The sequence below is a fragment of the Hemitrygon akajei genome, chromosome 28, assembly GCF_048418815.1.
Source record: "Hemitrygon akajei chromosome 28, sHemAka1.3, whole genome shotgun sequence".
Lineage (NCBI taxonomy): Eukaryota > Metazoa > Chordata > Chondrichthyes > Myliobatiformes > Dasyatidae > Hemitrygon > Hemitrygon akajei.
Genome location: NC_133151.1, coordinates 11,472,957 through 11,492,852, shown reverse-complemented (window position 1 = coordinate 11,492,852; position 19,896 = coordinate 11,472,957). Strand labels below are relative to the sequence as shown.

The 19,896-nt window shown below is 53.2% G+C and overlaps 1 protein-coding gene and 2 non-coding genes across 4 annotated transcripts; 2 read left to right on the top strand and 1 right to left on the bottom strand.

The window, feature by feature from the left end:
• Window positions 1-297: 297 nt before the first annotated feature.
• Window positions 298-5,515, bottom strand: LOC140717681 (avidin-like). Of its 2 annotated transcripts, none has more exons than XM_073031323.1 (4): window positions 5,448-5,515; window positions 1,927-2,122; window positions 1,421-1,547; window positions 298-464 (listed from the first exon to the last, which is right to left on the bottom strand). In XM_073031323.1, the coding sequence occupies exons 1-4, from the start codon at window positions 5,496-5,498 to the stop codon at window positions 431-433; spliced, it is 408 nt and encodes a 135-aa protein (XP_072887424.1). In that variant the 5' UTR covers window positions 5,499-5,515; the 3' UTR covers window positions 298-430. The 2 variants fall into 2 exon arrangements, with proteins under 2 accessions (XP_072887424.1, XP_072887423.1); XM_073031322.1 differs by lacking the exon at window positions 5,448-5,515 and adding an exon at window positions 2,668-2,799.
• A 4,967-nt stretch (window positions 5,516-10,482) lies between these two features.
• Window positions 10,483-10,554, top strand: trnae-uuc (transfer RNA glutamic acid (anticodon UUC)). Its single transcript has one exon. It is a non-coding gene; the product is annotated as a tRNA-Glu (tRNA).
• Window positions 10,555-18,539: 7,985 nt separating this feature from the next.
• trnae-uuc (transfer RNA glutamic acid (anticodon UUC)) lies at window positions 18,540-18,611 on the top strand. The gene has a single exon. It is a non-coding gene; the product is annotated as a tRNA-Glu (tRNA).
• The last annotated feature ends 1,285 nt before the right edge of the window (window positions 18,612-19,896 follow it).

Below are 19,896 nucleotides of genomic sequence, written 5' to 3'. Positions count from 1 at the left end.
CCTCCCCACCTCTTCCCACACCTGCACACATCGCCCACACCTACCCATAACTGTCCAAACCTTCCCACCTCTTCCCACACCTGCACACATCACCCACACATACCCATATCTGTCCAAACCTTCCCACCTCTTCCCACACCTGCACACATCGCCCACACCTACCCATATCTGTCCACACCTTCCCACCTCTTCCCACACCCGCCCTCACTGTACGGAGAGACACGTCCAGCCGACACCGAAATCTGATGCTTAAAATGTTTCTTTTAATGAGATTATGATTTATAACGATCAGCCGATACAGAAAGTTAAAGGCAGCGAGTATTCAGCAGAAGCCGTGCCCGTCGCATTCGGCGCCCCATCTCCCCTGCGAGCCTTCCTCCCCGGGGTCACATTCCCGCTCACTGCCGTCTCCGTCCGCGGATCCACACTTCTACTTACAGCGAGTGAATACGTCCATCCCCGTCCTGTTTCCAACGGAGAAAGAGACAGGTGATTAGAGACACGAGTCAGGAGGAACCGGGAACATTCACCAACTTTCACACGGTGATCCAGTCTGGAGAGTTCCCACTTCACTTCCCCCGGTCACTTTATCTAATTGTCACATCGGAGTCCGGGTAACGTCAACGTTTCCACCCAGTAATCCCAAAACAGGGAGTCGTGACGCAGGCAGAAGGGGTTAGAGTGAAACTCCCTCTACACCGTCCCATCACACACTCCCACCGCAGGAACAGATGGGGTTATGGACAGAGTGTCAGAGTGTCACGGTGTCATCCGTCCCGTGTGACGCAGGGACCGGGGTCAAAGCCCTTTGCTCCAGGAATTCTGGACCCTCTCTCCCGGTGCGGAGAATTTCCCAGCCGTTTGCACCGGAGCTGAAATCCTGCTGAGTCGCCGCATTTCAAGGTGGAATCCCTCCATTTCTGTAGCGCCTTTCACCACCCAAGGATATCCTGGAGTTCGATATCACACTCCCTCCCCACCGCCCCTTCATCACTGCCCACTCATTCATTCACTCCCCTCGCACTCCCCTCCCCGCCCCCGTCCTCACCATTGTCGGCGCTTCCCGATCCCTGTCACTACCCACTCATGCAGCGCGACTCTCCCTCCTCCTCCACCCAACGCTGTACAATGCTCCCTCTTAATCCATCCTCCCATAGGGCGACGCTACCCCGCCTCCCCCCCACTGTATGACGCTCACTCAATAACCCTTCCACAGCGTGGCGCTTCCTCTTCACAGCCATTCCCATAGCGTGGCGCCCACTCGCACAGTTCAGCGCCCCCTCAGCCTTGACCTTGCCCTCAGATCTCAGGAGTGGGATTTGACCGCACGAACCCGTGGACTGTGGCGCCCTGGAGAGATTGCCGCGCGGAGACACAGCCCCGGGATCTGCGCGTCTTACCCAAGAGATTCAGAACTTACACGGTCGCCTCCCAGTTGAGTTCGACGGAGGTATGTGATCGGGCTAACCACATGGTCTTCAAAGTTTGGGCTCCTTTTATGACAAACATCTGCCCGGTCCACACTGAGACATCTCCCCGGACCTCCTCTGGGCACAGAAAGGATTTTAAAGTCATGTCTCACCTGTTAGGACAGGCCCTCCCGTAAGACCCTCTCAGTAAGCCCCTCCCGCAGTACCGCCCCTCCCACTGCGGGGCGCTCCCTGCTCACCTCCTCTCCCACAGTGTGTCGCCCCCACCTGGTGCTCCCTCTTCAGCCCGTCCTCCCCGGAGTGCTGTCCCCTCCCACAGGACCGAGGGGGACTCAGTACTGCCCACCCCACGTTGTGGCGCTCCCTCGTTGTTGCCCACCCGCAGGGGTGCGCCACCCTAGGTGCTCAAGTCAGAGGGAGACGAGGAGACAGAGGGAGGGGGCCGCAGAGCCCCGGGAGCTCGGGCAGGGAACGGGCGGAATGGCGGCGAACGTACCTGTAGTCCACTTCACCATAAACCCAAAGGTCGGCTGCGCGATATCGACCTGGATTCCGATTAGCTCCCCTTCAGCCTGCGTCCCAGTGCTGGACACTGCGGACCTGTAGAAGCCTCGCAGGGTCCCGTCCTCTTCCATCAGGATGTTCGCCGTCGACCCCAGTTCATTAGTCCAGCGGCCGGTCAGAGTCTGGGCCTGAAAGCAAAGTCGCCTCATCGAATCTCGCCGGTCACCCGCGTCTCGGTAGCGCCCACCTCCTCCCTGTCCCGAAAATCCCCGCAGTTTATCAGGGCCTGCGACGCAACCCCTGGTGGAGTGGAGGAAGGCTTGGGCGGGGAGTGGGGAGGGGGTCGTTCTACACAGCATGATCCCAGAGACTGGGTATAGCCGCAATACAGGGGTAGGAGTTCCGGCTGCCTGAGACGGGGCCCCCTGAGGGAATTGCAGGAACCGAATTCGATAGATTCTCTGTGCCCGACGCTTAAGAATCCTGGCTGAATCCCCCTCTCTCCGACCCATCGGTGACTGGGGAGCATAAACCGTGACTAACTCCCCTCCCGCTGTCGAACCCAGCGGCGAGCCGTCAGTGACCTGGCTGATTTCCCCCCTCTCTCTAACCCAGGGGTCGGAGATGGCGAGCAGGAACCTGCAGGAACGTTTCGAAGGCAGTTAATTCCCAACGCTGAAAGGAATCAATGGACCGTAATTTTCCTGTAGTAATCCCATTTCCCACGACTTACCACCGACAAGGAGTCACCGGCGATGCCCCGCGCCAACAGGAGGGTCAGGCGGGGTAGTTGGCGCAGCATGGTGTCACCTCCGATCTGAGATGGAGAGCGCGGGTGGATTCTGAGAGAGAGAGAAAAAAAATGACGCAGCTCGAATTCTCCGAATTGGAGAAGTGAGTAAATAGAAGATTGCGGTTGGCAAGGATGTGATCGGCAAGGTTGAGCGCAGGGTAGTTATGATGATTGGGCGCTTGCGAAACCGTACATATAAAACTACACAGAATTTTGCACATTTCTGGATGGTCGGGGTATGGAGGGGTGTAGTCCAGGTGCAGTGCGCCGGGAGCAGGCAGTTTAAGTGGTTTTGGTACGGACTAGATGGGCCGAAGGGCCTATATCTGCGGTCTACTACTCGATGACTATTTCAAAATTCTGCAGAAGCAGCGTCCCATCACACACTCCCGGGGTCAGACACAGAGTGAAGCTCCCTCCGCGCCGTCCCATCACACACTCCCGGGTTCAGACACAGAGTGAAGCTCCCTCCGCACCGTCCCATCACACACTCCCGGGTTCAGACACAGAGTGAAGCTCCCTCCGCGCCGTCCCATCACACACTCCCGGGGCCAGACACAGAGTGAAGCTCCCTCCGCACCGTCCCATCACACACTCTCGGGGTCAGACACAGAGCGAAGCTCCCTCCGCACCGTCCCGTCACACACTCCCGGGGTCAGACACAGAGCGAAGCTCCCTCCGCACCGTCCCGTCACACACTCCCGGGGTCAGACACAGAGTGAAGCTCCCTCCACGCCGTCCCATCACACACTCTCGGGGTCAGACACAGAGTGAAGCTCCCTCCGCACCGTCCCGTCACACACTCCCGGGGTCAGACACAGAGCGAAGCTCCCTCCGCACCGTCCCGTCACACACTCCCGGGGTCAGACACAGAGTGAAGCTCCCTCCACGCCGTCCCATCACACACTCTCGGGGTCAGACACAGAGTGAAGCTCCTTCTACACCGTCCCATCACACACTCCCGGGGTCAGACACAGAGTGAAGCTCCCTCCGCGCCGTCCCATCACACACTCCCGGGGTCAGACACAGAGTGAAGCTCCCTCCGCGCCGTCCCATCACACACTCCCGGGTTCAGACACAGAGTGAAGCTCCCTCCGCGCCGTCCCATCACACACTCCCGGGGCCAGACACAGAGTGAAGCTCCCTCCGCACCGTCCCATCACACACTCCCGGGGTCAGACACAGAGTGAAGCTCCCTCCGCACCGTCCCATCACACACTCCCGGGGTCAGACACAGAGCGAAGCTCCCTCCGCACCGTCCCGTCACACACTCCCGGGGTCAGACACAGAGCGAAGCTCCCTCCGCACCGTCCCGTCACACACTCCCGGGGTCAGACACAGAGTGAAGCTCCCTCCACGCCGTCCCATCACACACTCCCGGGGTCAGACACAGAGTGAAGCTCCTTCTACACCGTCCCATCACACACTCCCGGGGTCAGACACAGAGTGAATCTCCCTCCGCCCCGTCCCATCACACACTCCCGGGGTCAGACACAGAGTGAATCTCCCTCCACACCGTCCCATCACACACTCCCGGGGTCAGACACAGAGTGAAGCTCCTTCTACACCGTCCCATCACACGGCAGGAACAGTTGGGGTTATGGATCGAGTGTCGGACTATCCCTTTGGTGAATCACGGAGTTACCCGTCCCGTGTGACCCGTCGACCGGCGACAAAGCCAGGAATTGTGGACCCTCTCTCCCGGTGCGGAGAATTTCCCAGCCGTTTGCACCGGAGCTAAAATCTTGTTGAGTCGCCGCATTTCAAGGTGGAATCCCTCTATTTCTGTAGCGCCTTTCACCACCCAAGGATGTCATGGAGTTGGTTGTCACACTCCCTCCCCACCGCCCCTTCATCAGATCAGGACTCACTGCTCTCGGGATTCATTCACTCCCCTCACCCACCCCGCCGTCACCACCTCTCCCATTGTCGGCGCTTCCCTATCTCTGCCCCTCCCTCTTCTTTCACTACCCACTCAAGCAGCGCGACTCTCCCTCCTCACCAATCCACCTTTTACAACGCTCCCTCTTCATCCGCCCTCTCACAAAGCGGCGCTACCCACCCCTCACTGTACAACGCTCCCCCCTCCATTGTACAACGCTCATTCAACAATTCCAAAGCGTGGCGCTCCCTCTTCACAGCCCCTCCCAAAGCGTGGCGCTCCCTCTTCACAGCCTCTCCCAAAGCGCGGCGCTCCCTCTTCACAGCCCCTCCCAAAGCGTGGCGCTCCCTCTTCACAGCCTCTCCCAAAGCGTGGCGCTCCCTCTTCACAGCCCCTCCCAAAGCGTGGCGCTCCCCCTTCACAGCCTCTCCCAAAGCGCGGCGCTCCCTCTTCACAGCCCCTCCCAAAGCGTGGCGCTCCCTCTTCACAGCCCCTCCCAAAGCGTGGCGCTCCCTCTTCACAGCCTCTCCCAAAGCGCGGCGCTCCCTCTTCACAGCCCCTCCCAAAGCGTGGCGCTCCCTCTTCACAGCCCCTCCCAAAGCGTGGCGCTCCCTCTTCACAGCCTCTCCCAAAGCGTGGCGCTCCCTCTTCACAGCCCCTCCCAAAGCGTGGCGCTCCCTCGCACAGTGCAGCGCCCCCTCACCCTTGACCTTGCGCTCAGATCTCAGGAGTGGGATTTGACGGCACGAACCCGTGGACTGTGGCGCCCTGGAGAGATTGCCCCACGGAGACACAGCCCCTGGATCTGTGCGTCTTACCCAAGAGATTCAGAACTTACACGGTCGCCTCCCAGTTGGTGTCGACGGAGGAATGTGATCAGGCTAACCATATGGTCTTCAAAGTCTGGTCTCCAAACATCTGTCCGGTCCAAACTGTAATTTCCCCTCCGGACCTCCTCTGGGCACAGAAGGGATTTTAAAATCATGTCTAACCTGTTACTACAACAGATCACCGTCCCCCTCTTAGTAAGCATCTCCCTCAGTACAGCCCCTCCCGCAGTCCAGCTCTCCCTCAGTACAGCCCCTCCCACATTCTGACACTTCACCCGGAATGCCTGACACTTTTATAGCCTGCCTCAGTACCGCCCCTCCCACAGCGGGACGCTCCCTGCTCCCACAGTGTGTCGCCCCCACCTCGCGCTCCCTCTTCAGACCCCCATCCCACAGCATGGGATGCCCTCGGTTCTGCCGACCTCCCCGGAGGTGCTGTGCTGTCTCAGTGGCGCCCCTCCCACCGGACCGAGGGAGACTCAGTACTGCCCACCCCACGTTGTGGCGCTCCTTCGCTGTCTCCCACCCGCAGGGGTGCGCCACCTTAGTGCTCAAGTCAGAGGGAGACGAGGAGACAGAGGGAGGGGGCCGCGGAGCCCCGGGAGCTCGGGCAGGGAACGGGCGGAATAGCGGCGAACGTACCTGTGGTCCACTTCACCACAAACCCAAAGGTCGGATGCGCGATATCGACCTGGAATCCGATTAGATCCCCTTCAACCTGCGTCCCAGCGCCGGACACTGCGGATCTGTAGAAGCCTCGCAGGGTCCCGATCTCGGCCATCATGATGTTCGCCGTCGACCCCAGTTCATTAGTCCAGCAGCCGGCCAGAGCCTGGACCTGAATTAAGGTCACCACATCGAATCTCGCCGGTCACCCGCATCTCGGTAGCGCCCACCTCCTCCCTTTCCGGAAAACCCCACAGTTTATCAGGGCCAGCGACGCAAATTCAAGGTGCGGTCACCACTGGTGTGGAGAAAGCATTGGTGGGGGGGGGGGGGTCATTCTACACAGAAAGATCCCAGAGACTGGGTACAGCCGCAATCCAGGTGACAGAGCAGGAACCCTGGCTGATTTCCCCCCCCCCCCCCACACACACACACAGGAGTCACGGGGCAACGATAGGGAGCAGGAACCCTGGCAGCCCCCACCTCCGTTTCGAAGGCAGTTAATTCCCAGTGCAAGTTGGAATTCTCCTGCAGTAATCCCATTTCCACGACTTACCGCAGTGAAACATGAGGCACCGACGGTGCCCAGCGCCAACAGGAGGGTCAGGCGGGGAAGTTTGCGCAGCATGGTGTCACCTCCGATCTGAGATGAGGAGGGCAGGTGCTCGGGAATATATCCTGCCCTGCTGGCATCCTCCGAACGGGAGAAGCGAGTAATCAGCAGATTGCGGTTGGCGGTGGCGGCGTGGGGTAGACGGTCGCGATCACAAGGATGTGACCGACAAGGCTGAGCGCGGGGTCGCTATGACGATTGGGCAGTTGCGAATTTTGTACATTTCTGGATGGTAGGGGTATGGTGCGATGGGTATGGGCCGTTTAAGTGGTTTTGGCACGGACTAGATGGGCCGAAGAGCCTGTTTCTGTGGTCTACTTCTCGATTACTCTGTTTCCAAGTTTCTGCAGAATCACCGCTGCTTTCACCCATCTACCCCCCCTCCCCATCACACATTCCCCAATCACGCCAACCTGGCGTTGATCTTGGGGTACACTGAGCCTGGGGGCTGCAAACCGAACTTCAATCATGAACCTCAATCCATTGCGTCTGGATTTGGGGGAGGGTGTTCATTGTTCCAAGATTGCCGGCGGCACTAATCTGGGCGGTGTTATCAGCCGTGATTCGGGTGGCTGGGTGGGGGTGGGGGTGGTTGGGGTGCGGGAGGGGGAGCAGAAAGGCGTCAAAGCCACGAAGTGGTGTTCAAAATGATCTCCATCAGCTTAGCCCCCTTGCCCCTTGTCATAATGACAGCGGACCCAAATGCAACCTACACTGATTCCTGCACAATTCCTCGTTATGCGACCACTGATGCCAGTCAGACAGTCTCTGAACTCGTCACCCGTCCTGAACTCCCTCTGCACCGTCCCTCCCTTATCTCTGGGTGCGCCTCCCCTCCTCTCGCTTGTCTCTGATAGTATCACAGGCCCTGACGCTTCCCCCGGACACACCGTCAGTGGGGCTCCCCCTGCTCGCCTCATCTCCCACAGTGTGCCGCTCCACCTCGCTGCCGCCCGTACAGATTTACCGTCCTTCCCCCTTAGTACTGTACCGTCTCAGTGGCGCCCCCCTAGGCAGACTCAGTACCGCCCACCCCACTTTGTGGCGCTCCTTCATTGTCCTCCGCCCGCAAGGGTGCGCTGCCTTCAGTGCTCGTCCGGAGTCAGAGGGAGACCAGGAGACAGAGGGGCGGAGCCGCAGAGCCCCGGGAGCTCAGACAGGGAACGAGCGGAATAGGGCCGAACCACAGTTATCCCAGTTCATTAGTCCAGCAGCTGAGTCTTCACTTGAAATCAAAGTTCTCTCATCGAAGGCATTTGAAAAGGTCCCTCACGGAAGACTCATCCGGAAAGTTATGAAGCATGGGATAAGCGGCCTTGGATTTTAAAAAATTGACTTAAAGGAAGAAAGCAGAGGGTAGTTGTGGAAGGAAAGTATTCCACAACTACCGTCGGTGATCTGTCCTGGGTTCCCTGCTATTTGTGATTTTTATAAATGACCTGGATGTAGAGGCGGAAGGATGGGTGAGTAAGTTTGCGGATGACACGAAGATTGGAGGAGTTGAGGATGGAGCTTCAGGTTGTCGAAGGCGACAAGAGGATATAGACAGGCTGCAGAGTTGGGCAGAAAAAATGGCAGATGGAGTTCAATCCGGACAAGTGTGAGGTGATGCATTTTGGAAGGACAAACCAGAAGACTGAGTACAGGATTAATGGTCAGTTACTTAAGAGTGTGGATGACCAAAGGGACCTTGAGGTTTAAATCCAAGGTCGCTGCGCAGGTTGATAGGGTGGTTAAGAAAGCCTATGCCTAGGCTGCATAAACAGGGGGATTGAGTTCAAGAGTAGAGAGGTCATGTTGCAACTCTACAAATCTCTGGTGAGACAGCGCTTAGAGTATTGTGTTCAATTCTGGTCACCTCATTATAGGAAGGATGTGGAAGCTATGGGGAGGGTGCAGAGGAGATTTACCAGGATGTTGCCTGGTTTGGAGAACAAGTCATATGAAGCAAGGTTAGCAGAGTTGGGACTTTTCTCTTTGGAGCGTAGAAGAATGAGAGGGGACTTGATAGAGGTCTACAAGATTATGAGGGGCATAGATAGGGTGGATAGTAAGTACCTGTTTCCCAGGGCACCAATAGCAAACACCAGAGGGCATATGTACAAAATTAAGGGAGGGAAGTTTAGGGGAGACATCAGGGGTAAGTTTTTCTACACAGAGGGTTGTGAGTGCCTGGAATGACTTGCCAGGGATGGTGGTGGAGGCTAAAACATTAGGGGTATTTAAGAGCCTCTTGGACAGGCACATGGATGAAAGAGTAATGGAGGGTTATGGGGTAGTGTGGTTTTAGGACTTTTTTTTAAGGATTATATGGGTCGGCACATGAAGGGCTGAAGGGCCTGTACTGTGCCGTAGTGTTCTATGGAATCTGGCCGGTCACCCGCATCTCCCTTTCCCGAAACCCCAGCGACGCAACCTTAAGGTGCAGTCACCGCTGGTGTAGAGGAAACCTGGGGCGCGGAGTGGGGAGGGATTATTCTACACAGCATGATCCCAGAGACTGGGTACAGCCGCAATCCTGGCGAAGGAGCTCCCCAGTCACAGCCCCAGCCACAACCGAACTCGATAGATCCAGGAGTAGGAGGCGGACTTAACAATGCTCATTCTCTGTGACCCTGGCTGATCTCCCCCCCCCCTCTCCGATCCAGGGGTCACCGAGCAGTGATGGGAAGCAGGAACGCTGGCTGATTTCCCCTCTCCCCCTCCCACTTTCTCCTCTCCCCTCTCCCACTTTCCCCTCCCCTCACCCTCCGCTCCTCATCCAGCACTCCCCACTCTCCCAGTCCCCCTTCCCCCCCTCCCCTCCCTTTCTCCTCCCACCCTTCGCCCTCTCCCCTACATACATAGAAACACAGATAGATAGATAGATGACAGTCTCTCTCTCTCTCTCGCTCTCTCTCTCTCTCTCTCTCTCTCTCTCTCTCTCTCTCTCACTCTGTCTCTCTCTCCCTATCTATCTATGTACATAACTATCTGACTGTCGTGGGGGGGGGTGTGGGGTGGGGGCCAGAGGGCACAGCCTCAGAGTAGGGGGACCTCCCTTTAGAACAGAGGTGAGGTAGAATTTCTTTAGCCAAGGGGCGGTGAATCTGTGGAGGCCAGGCCGGGCCATTGGGTATATTTAAAGTGGAAGTGGATAGGTTTTTGATTAGGAAGAGAAACCAATGTTACGGGGGGCAGGGGGTTGAGAGGGGTAATAAGTCAGCCATGATGAATAGTCTAGCAGAGTCAACGGGCCGAACGGCCTAACTCTGTTCCCATGTCTTATTGTATAATGGTCTGAAATCTATGCCTCTTATCCTCGACAAACACTAGCGGCCAAGTCACTGAGAAACTATGACGGCTGAGTATTTCAGGATAATGATGGACCCAAAGAACGCGGGAACAGGTCCTGAGGCCAGTGGGGTCCGATCGACCGTTTGCTCAGCAGAAGCACTTCCTTTTACCCGTCTTTGGCCTGCATCTCTCGATAGGTTTCCCCTCCGTGTCCAGGGATCTTTTACTGGGCACGGCCATCAGACTGATAAACCCACGCTGATCTGAGTGATTTCTGAGTTACACTGACTGTTCTGTTTATTATAAATTGCCAGGATTGATTGATTGCACGTTGCACATTTAGAAGGAGACGGAACGTGAAGAATTTTTTTACGAAGGATGTTAAGAAATAAAGTCAATTCAAAGCAATTCAAGTCTAAACACCGCCCTCTGCGTGAAGAAGTCGTCTCTCAAATTGCTTTGTATTTCCGCGGCACTCTGTCGTCATCTCCCATATGGTCTAGCGGTTAGGATTCCTGGTTTTCACCCAGGCGGCCCGGGTTCGACTCCCGGTATGGGAAGTAAATGTTTTGGGGCGATACGGTACTGCCACCCGGGGCAGTCCGTGCGACCTTCCCGTGACCGCGCCGGTTCGGGTTAGTAAACTGTGGGCAGCGTGGCGGCACTCGCAGTCCCTCCCTCGACGCACACGTGACAAATCTTTAAGCCTATGGAAACCCTCTCTTGGAAAGGCTCCTGCTCTGGGGTGAGAAATACAGACAGACACACTTTATTGATCCCGAGGGGAAATTGGGTTCCGTTACAGCTGCACCAACCAAGAAAAGTGAAGAAATATAGCGATATAAAACCATGAATAATTAAATAATAATAATAAGTTAATTATGCCAAGTGGAAATAAGTCCAGGACCAGCCTATTGGCTCAGGGTGTCTGACACAGAGGACTGTGACTATGAACAATATTATAAACCTCTATAAGCTCTCCCCTCTGCCCTAGGGACACAGCCGCAGGCAGTTTAGTCTTTCCTGCATTTCAGTCCCTGAAACATCCAATGTTCTCGCGTCCTGTCCAACGTAATCACGTTCTTAAAAAAGATTCTAGGATGGGACGTTCTGAATCTTTCAGGATCAGAAGACACAGTAGCAGAATCAGGCCATCTGGCCCATCGAATCCGCTCCATTATGGCTGAGTTACTTCCCCTCTCTATCCCTTTCCCCTGCCTTTCCCTGTGAGTCACCTTTGACGCCCTTACTGAATCAGGAACCTATCAACTTCTTCTTAAAATACACGCGAAGGTATCGCACAGATTCACCACCTTCTGGGATCTGTTTTGGGGTCTGGAACTGTACAAAGGAGACGGGTTGCACCTTAACGGGCGGGGGACCAGCTTTCTGACAGGCAGTTTGCCACTGCCACACGGGTGTGTTTAAACTAATAAGTGGGGTGGGGGGGGGGGGAGGAGACGAATTGGAAATATAAGGATGGAGTTAAAGGGAAAGAGAATAAGAAAAGTTAAGAAAGACAACAGAATTTAAAGGGCAGAAAGCTCAGGAAGGGATCGGAGTGTATGGCTAAGTGCAATAGGGATCGGTGTGAGAAGCAAGAGGAGTAATGAATTAAAAGTATTATATATAAATGCACGAAGTATAAGGAATAAAGTGGATGAGCTTGAGGCTCAGTTGGAAATCGGCAAGTATGATGTTGTAGGGATAACAGAGACATGGCTGCAAGAGGACCAGGGCTGGGAAATGAATATTCAAGGGTAATCGTCCCATCAAAAGGACAGACAGGTGGGCAGAGGGGGTGGGGTGACTCTGTTGGTTGGAAATGAAATTCAGTCCCCTGCAAGGGTGACATAGAATCAGGAGATGTAGAGTCAGTATGGATAAAACTGAGAAATTGTAAGGGCAAAAAGACCCTAATGGGAGTTTTCTACAGGCCCCAAAACAGTAGCCTGGATGTAGGGTGAAAGTTGAATCAAGAGCTAAAATTAGCATGTCGCAAAGGTAATGCTACGGTTGTAATGGGGGATTTCAACATGCAGGTAGACTGGGAAAATCAGGTTGGTACTGGACCCCAAGAAAGGGAGTTTTTGGAGTGCCTCCGAGATGGATTCTTAGAGCAGCTTGTACTGGAGCCTACCAGGGTGAAGGCAATTCTGGATCTAGTGTTGTGTAATGAACCGGATCTGATAAGGGAACTCGAGGTAACGGATCCATTAGGAGGTAGTGACCATAATATGATAAGATTTAATCTACAATTTGAGAGGGAGAAGGGAAAATAGGAAATGTCAGTATTACAGTTGAACAAAGGGGACTATGGAGCCATGAGTGAGGAACTAGCCAAAGTTGACTGGAAGGATACCCTAGCAGGGATGACAGTGGAACAACGATGGCAGGTATTTCTGGGAATAATACAGAAGGTGCAGGATCAGTTCATTCCAAAGAGGAAGAAAGATTCTAAGGGGAGTAGGGGGCGACCGTGGCTAACAAGGGAAGTCAAGGACAGTATAAAAATAAAAGAGATGAAGTATAACATAGCAAAGATGAGCGGGAAGCCAGAGGATTGGGAAAAGCAACAGAAGATAACTAAAAAGGCAATACAGGGAGAAAAGATGAGGTACGAAGGTAAGCGAGCCAAGAATATAAAGGAGGATAGTAAAAGCTTCTTTAGGTATGTGAAGAGGAAAATAATTAGTTAAGACCAAAGTTGGGCCCTTGAAGGCAGAAACGGGTGAATTTATTATGGGGGACAAGGAAATGGCAGATGAGTTGAACAGGTACTTTGGATCTGTCTTCACTAGGCTCTTAAAGATGGCGGAGTCAAGGGATATGGAGAGAAGGCAGGAACGGGGTACTGATTGTGGATTATTAGCCACGATCACATTGAATGGCGGTGCTGGCTCGAAGGGCCGAAGGGCCTACTCCTGCACCTATTGTCTAAAGAAGTTTCCCCTCGTCTCTATTCTCAGGCGACGTTCCTCTTTTCTGAGGCTGTGCCCTCTGATCCTATACTCCCCGCGCTCCGTCCACTCCCTCTAGTCCTTTCGATATCCTGAGGGCTCAAGAGGCAGAGGACAGGGTATGAGACCCGGGACCGTGTGTCCGTACCGCTCTCACACCCCCCACGCTAATGTCTTTTGAAACCCAGTTTCTTTGAGATGTCTCTCACACACGGGAGATAGTGATTGGGGGCTTCAGGAAGGGTAAGACGAAGGAACACATACCAATCCTCATAGAGGGATCAGAAGTGGAGAGAGTGAGCAGTTTCAATTTCCTGGGTGTCAAGATCTTTGAGGATCTGACCTGGTCCCAACATGTCGATGCAGTTATAAAGAAGGCAAGACAGTGACTATACTTCAATAGGAGTTTGTAGAGATTTGGCATGTCAACAAATACACTCAAAAACTTCTATAGTTGAACTGTAGAGAGCATTCTGATAGGCTGCATCACTGTCTAGGGTGTGGTGGGGGAGGTGTTGCTACTGCACAGGGCCGAAAGAAGCTGCAGAGGGTTGTAACTTCAGGAGGGCATGGAGCGACCACTCCCCGCTGAACATCGACGGCTCCTCGGTAGAGATCGTAAACAGCACCAAATTTCTTGGTGTTCACCTGGCGGAGAATCTCACCTGGTCCCTCAACACCGGCTCCATAGCAAAGAAAGCCCAGCAGCATCTCTACTTTCTGCGAAGGCTGAGGAAAGTCCATCTCCCACCCCCCATCCTCATCACATTCTACAGGGGTTGTATTGAGAGCATCCTGAGCAGCTGCATCACTGCCTGGTTCGGAAATTGCACCGTCTCGGATCGCGAGACCCTGCAGCGGATAGTGAGGTCAGCTGAGAAGATCATCGGGGTCTTTCTTCCCGCCACCACGGACATTTACACTACACGTTGCACCCGCAAAGCAAACAGCATTATGAAGAACCCCACGCACCCCTCATACAAACTCTTCTCCCTTCTGCCGTCTGGAAAAAGGCACCAAAGCATTCGGGCTCTCACGACCAGACTATGTAACAGTTTCTTCCCCCAAGCTATCAGACTCCTCAATACCCAGAGCCTGGACTGACACCTTACTGCCCTATTGTCCTGTTTATTATTTATTGTAATGCCTGCACTGTTTTGTGCACTTTACGCAGTCCTGGGTAGGTCTGTAGTCTAGTGTAGCTTTCTCTGTGTTGTATTTTACGTAGTTCAGTCTAGTTTTTGTACTGTGTCATGTAACACCATGGTCCTGAAAAACGTTTTCTCGTTTTTACTGTGTACTGTACCAGCAGTTATGGTCGAAATGACAATAAAAGTGACTTGACTTGACTTAACTGCAGTTGGCTCCGTTTTGGGTACTACCTTACAATGTAACATTACATCTTTAAGCAGCGGCGTCTCAGAAAGGCAGCGTCCATTATTAAGGACCTCCAGCACCCAGGGCATGCCCTTTTCTCACTGTTACCATCAGTGAGGAGGTACAGAAGCCTGAAGACACACACTCAACGATTCAGGAACAGCTTCTTCCCCTCCGCCATCAGGGAGGAGGTACAGGAGCCTGAAGGCACACACTCAGCGATTCAGGAACAGCTTCTTCCCCTCCGCCATCAGGGAGGAGGTACAGGAGCCTGAAGCCACACACTCAGCGATTCAGGAACAGCTTCTTCTCCTCTGCCATCAGGGAGGAGGTACAGAAGCCTGAAGACACACACTCAACGATTCAGGAACAGCTTCTTCCCGTCTGCCATCAGGGAGGAGGTACAGGAGCCTGAAGGTACACACTCAACGATTCAGGAACAGCTTCTTTCCCTCTGCCATCAGGGAGGAGGTACAGGAGCATGAAGACACACACTCAACGATTCAGGAACAGCTTCTTCCCCTCTGCCATCAGGGAGGAGGTACAGGAGCCTGAAGACACACACTCAGCGATTCAGGAACAGCTTCTTCCCCTCTGCCATCAGGGAGGAGGTACAGGAGCCTGAAGACACACACTCAGCGATTCAGGAACAGCTTCTTCCCCTCTGCCATCAGGGAGGAGGTACAGGAGCCTGAAGACACACACTCAACGATTCAGGAACAGCTTCTTCCCCTCTGCCATCAGGGAGGAGGTACAGGAGCCTGAAGGCACACACTCAGCGATTCAGGAACAGCTTCTTCCCCTCTGCCATCAGGGAGGAGGTACAGGAGCCTGAAGACACACACTCAACGATTCAGGAACAGCTTCTTCCCCTCTGCCATCCGACTCCTAAATGGACATTGGACCCTTGGACACTACCTCACTTTTAAAATATGCAATTATTTCTGTTTTTGCACGATTTAAATCTATTCAATATGCGTATACCGTAAATAGATTTACTGAAGTATTTATTATTTTATTATTTCTATATCATGTATCGCATTGAACTGCCGCTAAGTTAACAAATTTCACGACACATGCCGGTGATAATAAACCTGATTCTGATTCTGAAAGCCGAGATTGGGGCTGAGAGGGGAATTGGCTGGGCCATGAGGAAATGGCGGAACAGAATCGATGGGCCAAATGGCCTCATTCTACTCCTATTCATGCGGTCATGTGGATAAGCAGGAAAGTGGCATTGAGATGGATATTAAATTCGCCACAATGGAGTGGCGAGCAGACCCGATGGGCCGATTCGCCCGATCCTGCATCAATGCCTTTTTCTCATTCCAATTGTGAAACGTTTTAAGGATGCGTTTAGGCTGGCGGTGGGGGTGGGGGCGGCTCAGAAAACATTGGGCGTTTCAGAATCGGGGGCATTTATCAGGAGCGCTGCGTACGCAGGGCCCTTAGTATTATCCAGGATCCCACCCGTCCATCCAGCATCCTCTCTGACTTTCTACCATCGGGCAGGAGACTCCGATGCATAAAGACAGGAACGGTCAGGATGGGAAACAGTTTCTTCCCTCAGGCCGTCAGGCTTCTGAACCCCCTGCCACATCGCATTCATAGATAGTGTCACTGGTTAATCTGTTCTGTACCTGACAATATTTAAATTGCGCACTTTCATTTGTGTATTTTTGCGTAATTCATTTGTAGATGTTATCCTTATATTCATAACTTACTGTGTGTACTACTGTGCTGTACAGGCTGGTTCGTAGAAACGTTGTCTTGATTCTACATACATCGCATGGTTATCTACGTTATATACATGTATATAATTAAATTTCAATAATCTTGAGTTGAATTGACCTTGACTCGACCTCCACTCCGTCCCACCTCAATGTGTTGGTGTGATCGGGACCGACGGCGTGTGAGAGGAAAGATATTTCCCCCCGGAACCTCGGCACGCGGTACAATCATAAACCGATTTCCAATCACGTTCAGGGTTCAAGATTTGCTCCTCGTCCTCGTCTTCAAAGTTCAACGTCAAGGCGCGAAGCAAATGTTATTATCAAAGTGCGTCCATGTTTAGGTCGGCCGAGATCCATTTTCTTGCGGGCATTCTCAGTAAATAGCGAAAGCCAATAGAATCAGTGTGAAACTGCCCACAAAGCCGGACAAGCAACTAATGTACAAAAGGGAATAAACTTGACACATGCAGAGAATAAACATATCACACTAGTACAGAGAGACAGACTGACATAAACGGACAAGCAGCAAATTAATCAATATATAAATCATATTGAGGAGCGTGTGTGCAGAGTCCTTGAAGTTAGTCTGTAGGTTGGGGTCAGTGATTAGTTCAGGAGTGCGGTGAGTGAAGTGAGCCACTCCGTATATTTAATTTGAAAAAGAAACGAATATGATTGTAACTCCGGTTCCCATACTCCAATAAAAATCATAATGGATAGAACGAAAACTATCAAAACAAAAGCAATCCCTTAAAAAAAAACCTTCGGCTGTCTCATCTGACCCTCGCTGACACTGGGGGTAATGGAGCAGCCGCTGACGTTCGCTGGCTGGGGAACGGCGAACAGTGCCTAGACCGGGACTCGAACCCGGTGTGTCTGGGTGTAAAGCAGAAACCCTAACCGCTGGACCACATGGAAGAGGGTGAAAGATAATAGCGACAGTATAAAGGGTTTTGAGGGGCGACTTTCAACCTCTTTTCCACACACGGGTGCGACCCCCCCCCCCGCAGGAAAGTAGACTGCAGAACCCCCACCTCCCTCCTCACCTGCATCTCCCGCGGCAGCTCCGTGTCTCAGAAGGCGCCGCGCAACCCGTCAGCAACGGAACAAGCCCGAAGTAGGAGACTTCGGCTGCAACGGGCCCACCCCGCGACCGAGAGGAAGAAGGGCCGGGAGAAGGTGGGGGGCGGGGGATGTGGAGAATGGAGAGAGGGATTTGGGGGAGGGGGACTCTCCCTCCTCCCCACACAAGAGTTCGAAACTTTCCCAGAGAGAGCAGAGGTTTCCAAACGAGAGAAAATCTGTGGGTGCTGGCAATCCGAGCAACAGAGACAAAATGTTGGAGGGACTCAGCAGGCCGGGCAGCATCTATGGAAAAGTGTGAACAGTCGACGTTTCGGGCCGAAACCCTTCGGCAGGACTGGAGGGGAAAGAAAAGCTGAGGAGAAGATTTAAAGGGTGGTGGGGGGAGGGGAGAGAGAAACACCAGGTGATTGGTGAAACCTGGGTCGGTGATTGGTGGGGGGGGGGGGAGGGGGGTTAAAGTAAAGAGGTGGGAAGTTGGTTAAAGAGACGGAGGACCATGGAAGAAAGGAAAAGCGGGACGGAGCACCAGAGGGAGGCGAGGGTCGGGCAAAGTGAGAGAGGGAAAAGCGGATGGGAAAAGGGGGGACATTACCGGAAGTTTGGGAAACCGATGTCCATGCCATCGGGTCGGAGGCTACCCAGCCGGAATATGAGGTGTTGCTCCTCCAACCTGAGTGTGGTCTCATCGCGACAGTCGAGGAAGCCACGGACTGACATGTCAGCATGGGAATGGGAAGCGGGAAGGGGAATCCAGGGAAAAATCTGAATGGATGGCATGCAGAATAAAAGATGTTCCTTGTATCTCCATCGAGTCGGACCTTATTGATATGGAAACTGAACTGTGCCGAACAGGGACGTTCTACTGCGGGTAGTTAAAACTACCTACGGCATCACTGGCAACTACTTTCATGTTTATACAGAAAGGGTCAGCCATATCATTAAGGATCCCACCCTCCCTGCTCATGGAACTGCTCGTCCCAGTCCCATCAGAGAAGAAATCCACGCGGGACCCACGCCTGGGGCACCTGCCACCCCGGTTCGGAGAGAATGGCCTATTTGCCCCTCCACCTTATGGTCTTAAAGCTGAGCATTCTAGTTCTCCGTTCCTCAACACTGGGTAAAATACTATTAGTGTGTGTGTGTGCATATATCTTGTGTGTGGGTCTGGTACTTACAGACCCACTCAACAATAACCGAGAGTAAAGTTGAGAAAGGAAGACAGAGACCACGGCCAAAAACAAAAGTGAGAAGCCTTTCGTAAGGATTGCGAAATGATTTTTTTTTAACATTGTTTTTTTACGCAGCTCGCTACAGTCATTTATCAACATCTCTGTGACAAAAGTCATTTCCCCCAAATTTCCTGGTATCGCGCGCTGCGGGTTCAGAGTCTCCCATATGGTCTAGCGGTTAGGATTCCTGGTTTTCACCCAGGCGGCCCGGGTTCGACTCCCGGTATGGGAAGAAAAATGTTTTGGGGCGATACGGTACTGCCACCCGGGGCAGTCCTTGCGACCTTCCCGTGACCGCGCCGGTTCGGGTTAGTAAACTGTGGGCAGCGTGGAGGCACCCGCAGTCCCTCCCTCGACGTACACGTGATAAATCTTTAAGCCTATGGAAACCCTCTCTTGGAAAGTCTCCTGCTCTGGGGTGAGAAAGACAGACAGACAGACATACTTTATTGATCCCGAGGGAAATTGGGTTTCGTTACAGCCGCACCAACCAAGAATAGTGTAGAAATATAGCAATATAGAACCATAAATAATTAAATAATAGTAAGTTCTGGTGTGAGCAAGTTGTGCTCCTTTTCGGGCCGAACCCGGATAACCGGTCTCGGCTTGAAGCATCGACTCTTTAAATGCTCCCTGACCAGCTGAGTTGCTCTGGCATTTCTCGTGCCTGTTACTTACCCCGTTTAGCGGCCTTGCGTACCAGCTGGGACTGGGGGCGTCTGGGGTCACTCGGGGCGTGGGCAGCAGCAGAAATGTGCACCCCCTCCCCCTCTCCCCAACGACTGACCGACTCCGCCCCACGCACAGGCATCTCCCACCCTGACAAGCTGGAGAGGGGAATTCCCAAAGTGGGGGAGTCTAGGACCAGAGGGCACAGCCTCAGGATAGAAGGACGTCCTGTTAGAACAGAGATGAGGAGGGATTCCCTTTGACAGAGGGCGGTGCATCGGTGGAATTCGTTGCCACAGACGCTTTGGAGTACTTCAAGCGGAGTTTCATAGGTTCTCGTTTAGGAATGTCAAATGTTAATAATCAGAATCAGGTTTATTATCACCGGCATGTGTCGTGAAATTTGTTAACTTAGCAGCAGTTCAATGCAATACATAATATAGTAGAAAAAATAATTAAGTAAATCGAATACAGTATACGTATATTGAATGGATTAAAATCGTTTACAAACAGAATAATACATATTTAAAAAAGTGAGGTCGTTTCCAAGGGGCACTGTCCATTTAGGAACCGGATGACAGAGGGGAAGAAACTGTTCCTGAATCGCTGAGTGTGTGCCTTCAGGCTCCTGTACCTCCTCCCTGATGGCAGAGGGGAAGAAGTTGTTCCTGAATCGTTGAGTGTGTGTCTTCAGGCTCCTGTACCTCCTCCCTGATGGCAGACGGGAAGAAGCTGTTCCTGAATCGCTGAGTGTGTGTCTTCAGACTCCTGTACCTCCTCCCTGATGGTAACAGTGAGAAAAGGGCATGCCCTGGGTGCTGGAGGTCGTTAACAATGGACGCTGCCTT

What these genes read in the sequence shown, in the direction of transcription:
- LOC140717681 (XM_073031322.1), bottom strand. Translation starts at nt 2,736, where the DNA reads ATGCTGCGCCAACTACCCCGCCTGACCCTCCTGTTGGCGCGGGGCATC. An exon ending in TATGGTGAAGTGGACTACAG is followed by an intron (nt 1,548 to 1,926) that starts GTACGTTCGCCG and finishes TTCTGTGCCCAG; the next exon opens with AGGAGGTCCGGGGAGATGTC. An exon ending in CTCAACTGGGAGGCGACCGT is followed by an intron (nt 465 to 1,420) that starts GTAAGTTCTGAA and finishes CGTTGGAAACAG; the next exon opens with GACGGGGATGGACGTATTCA.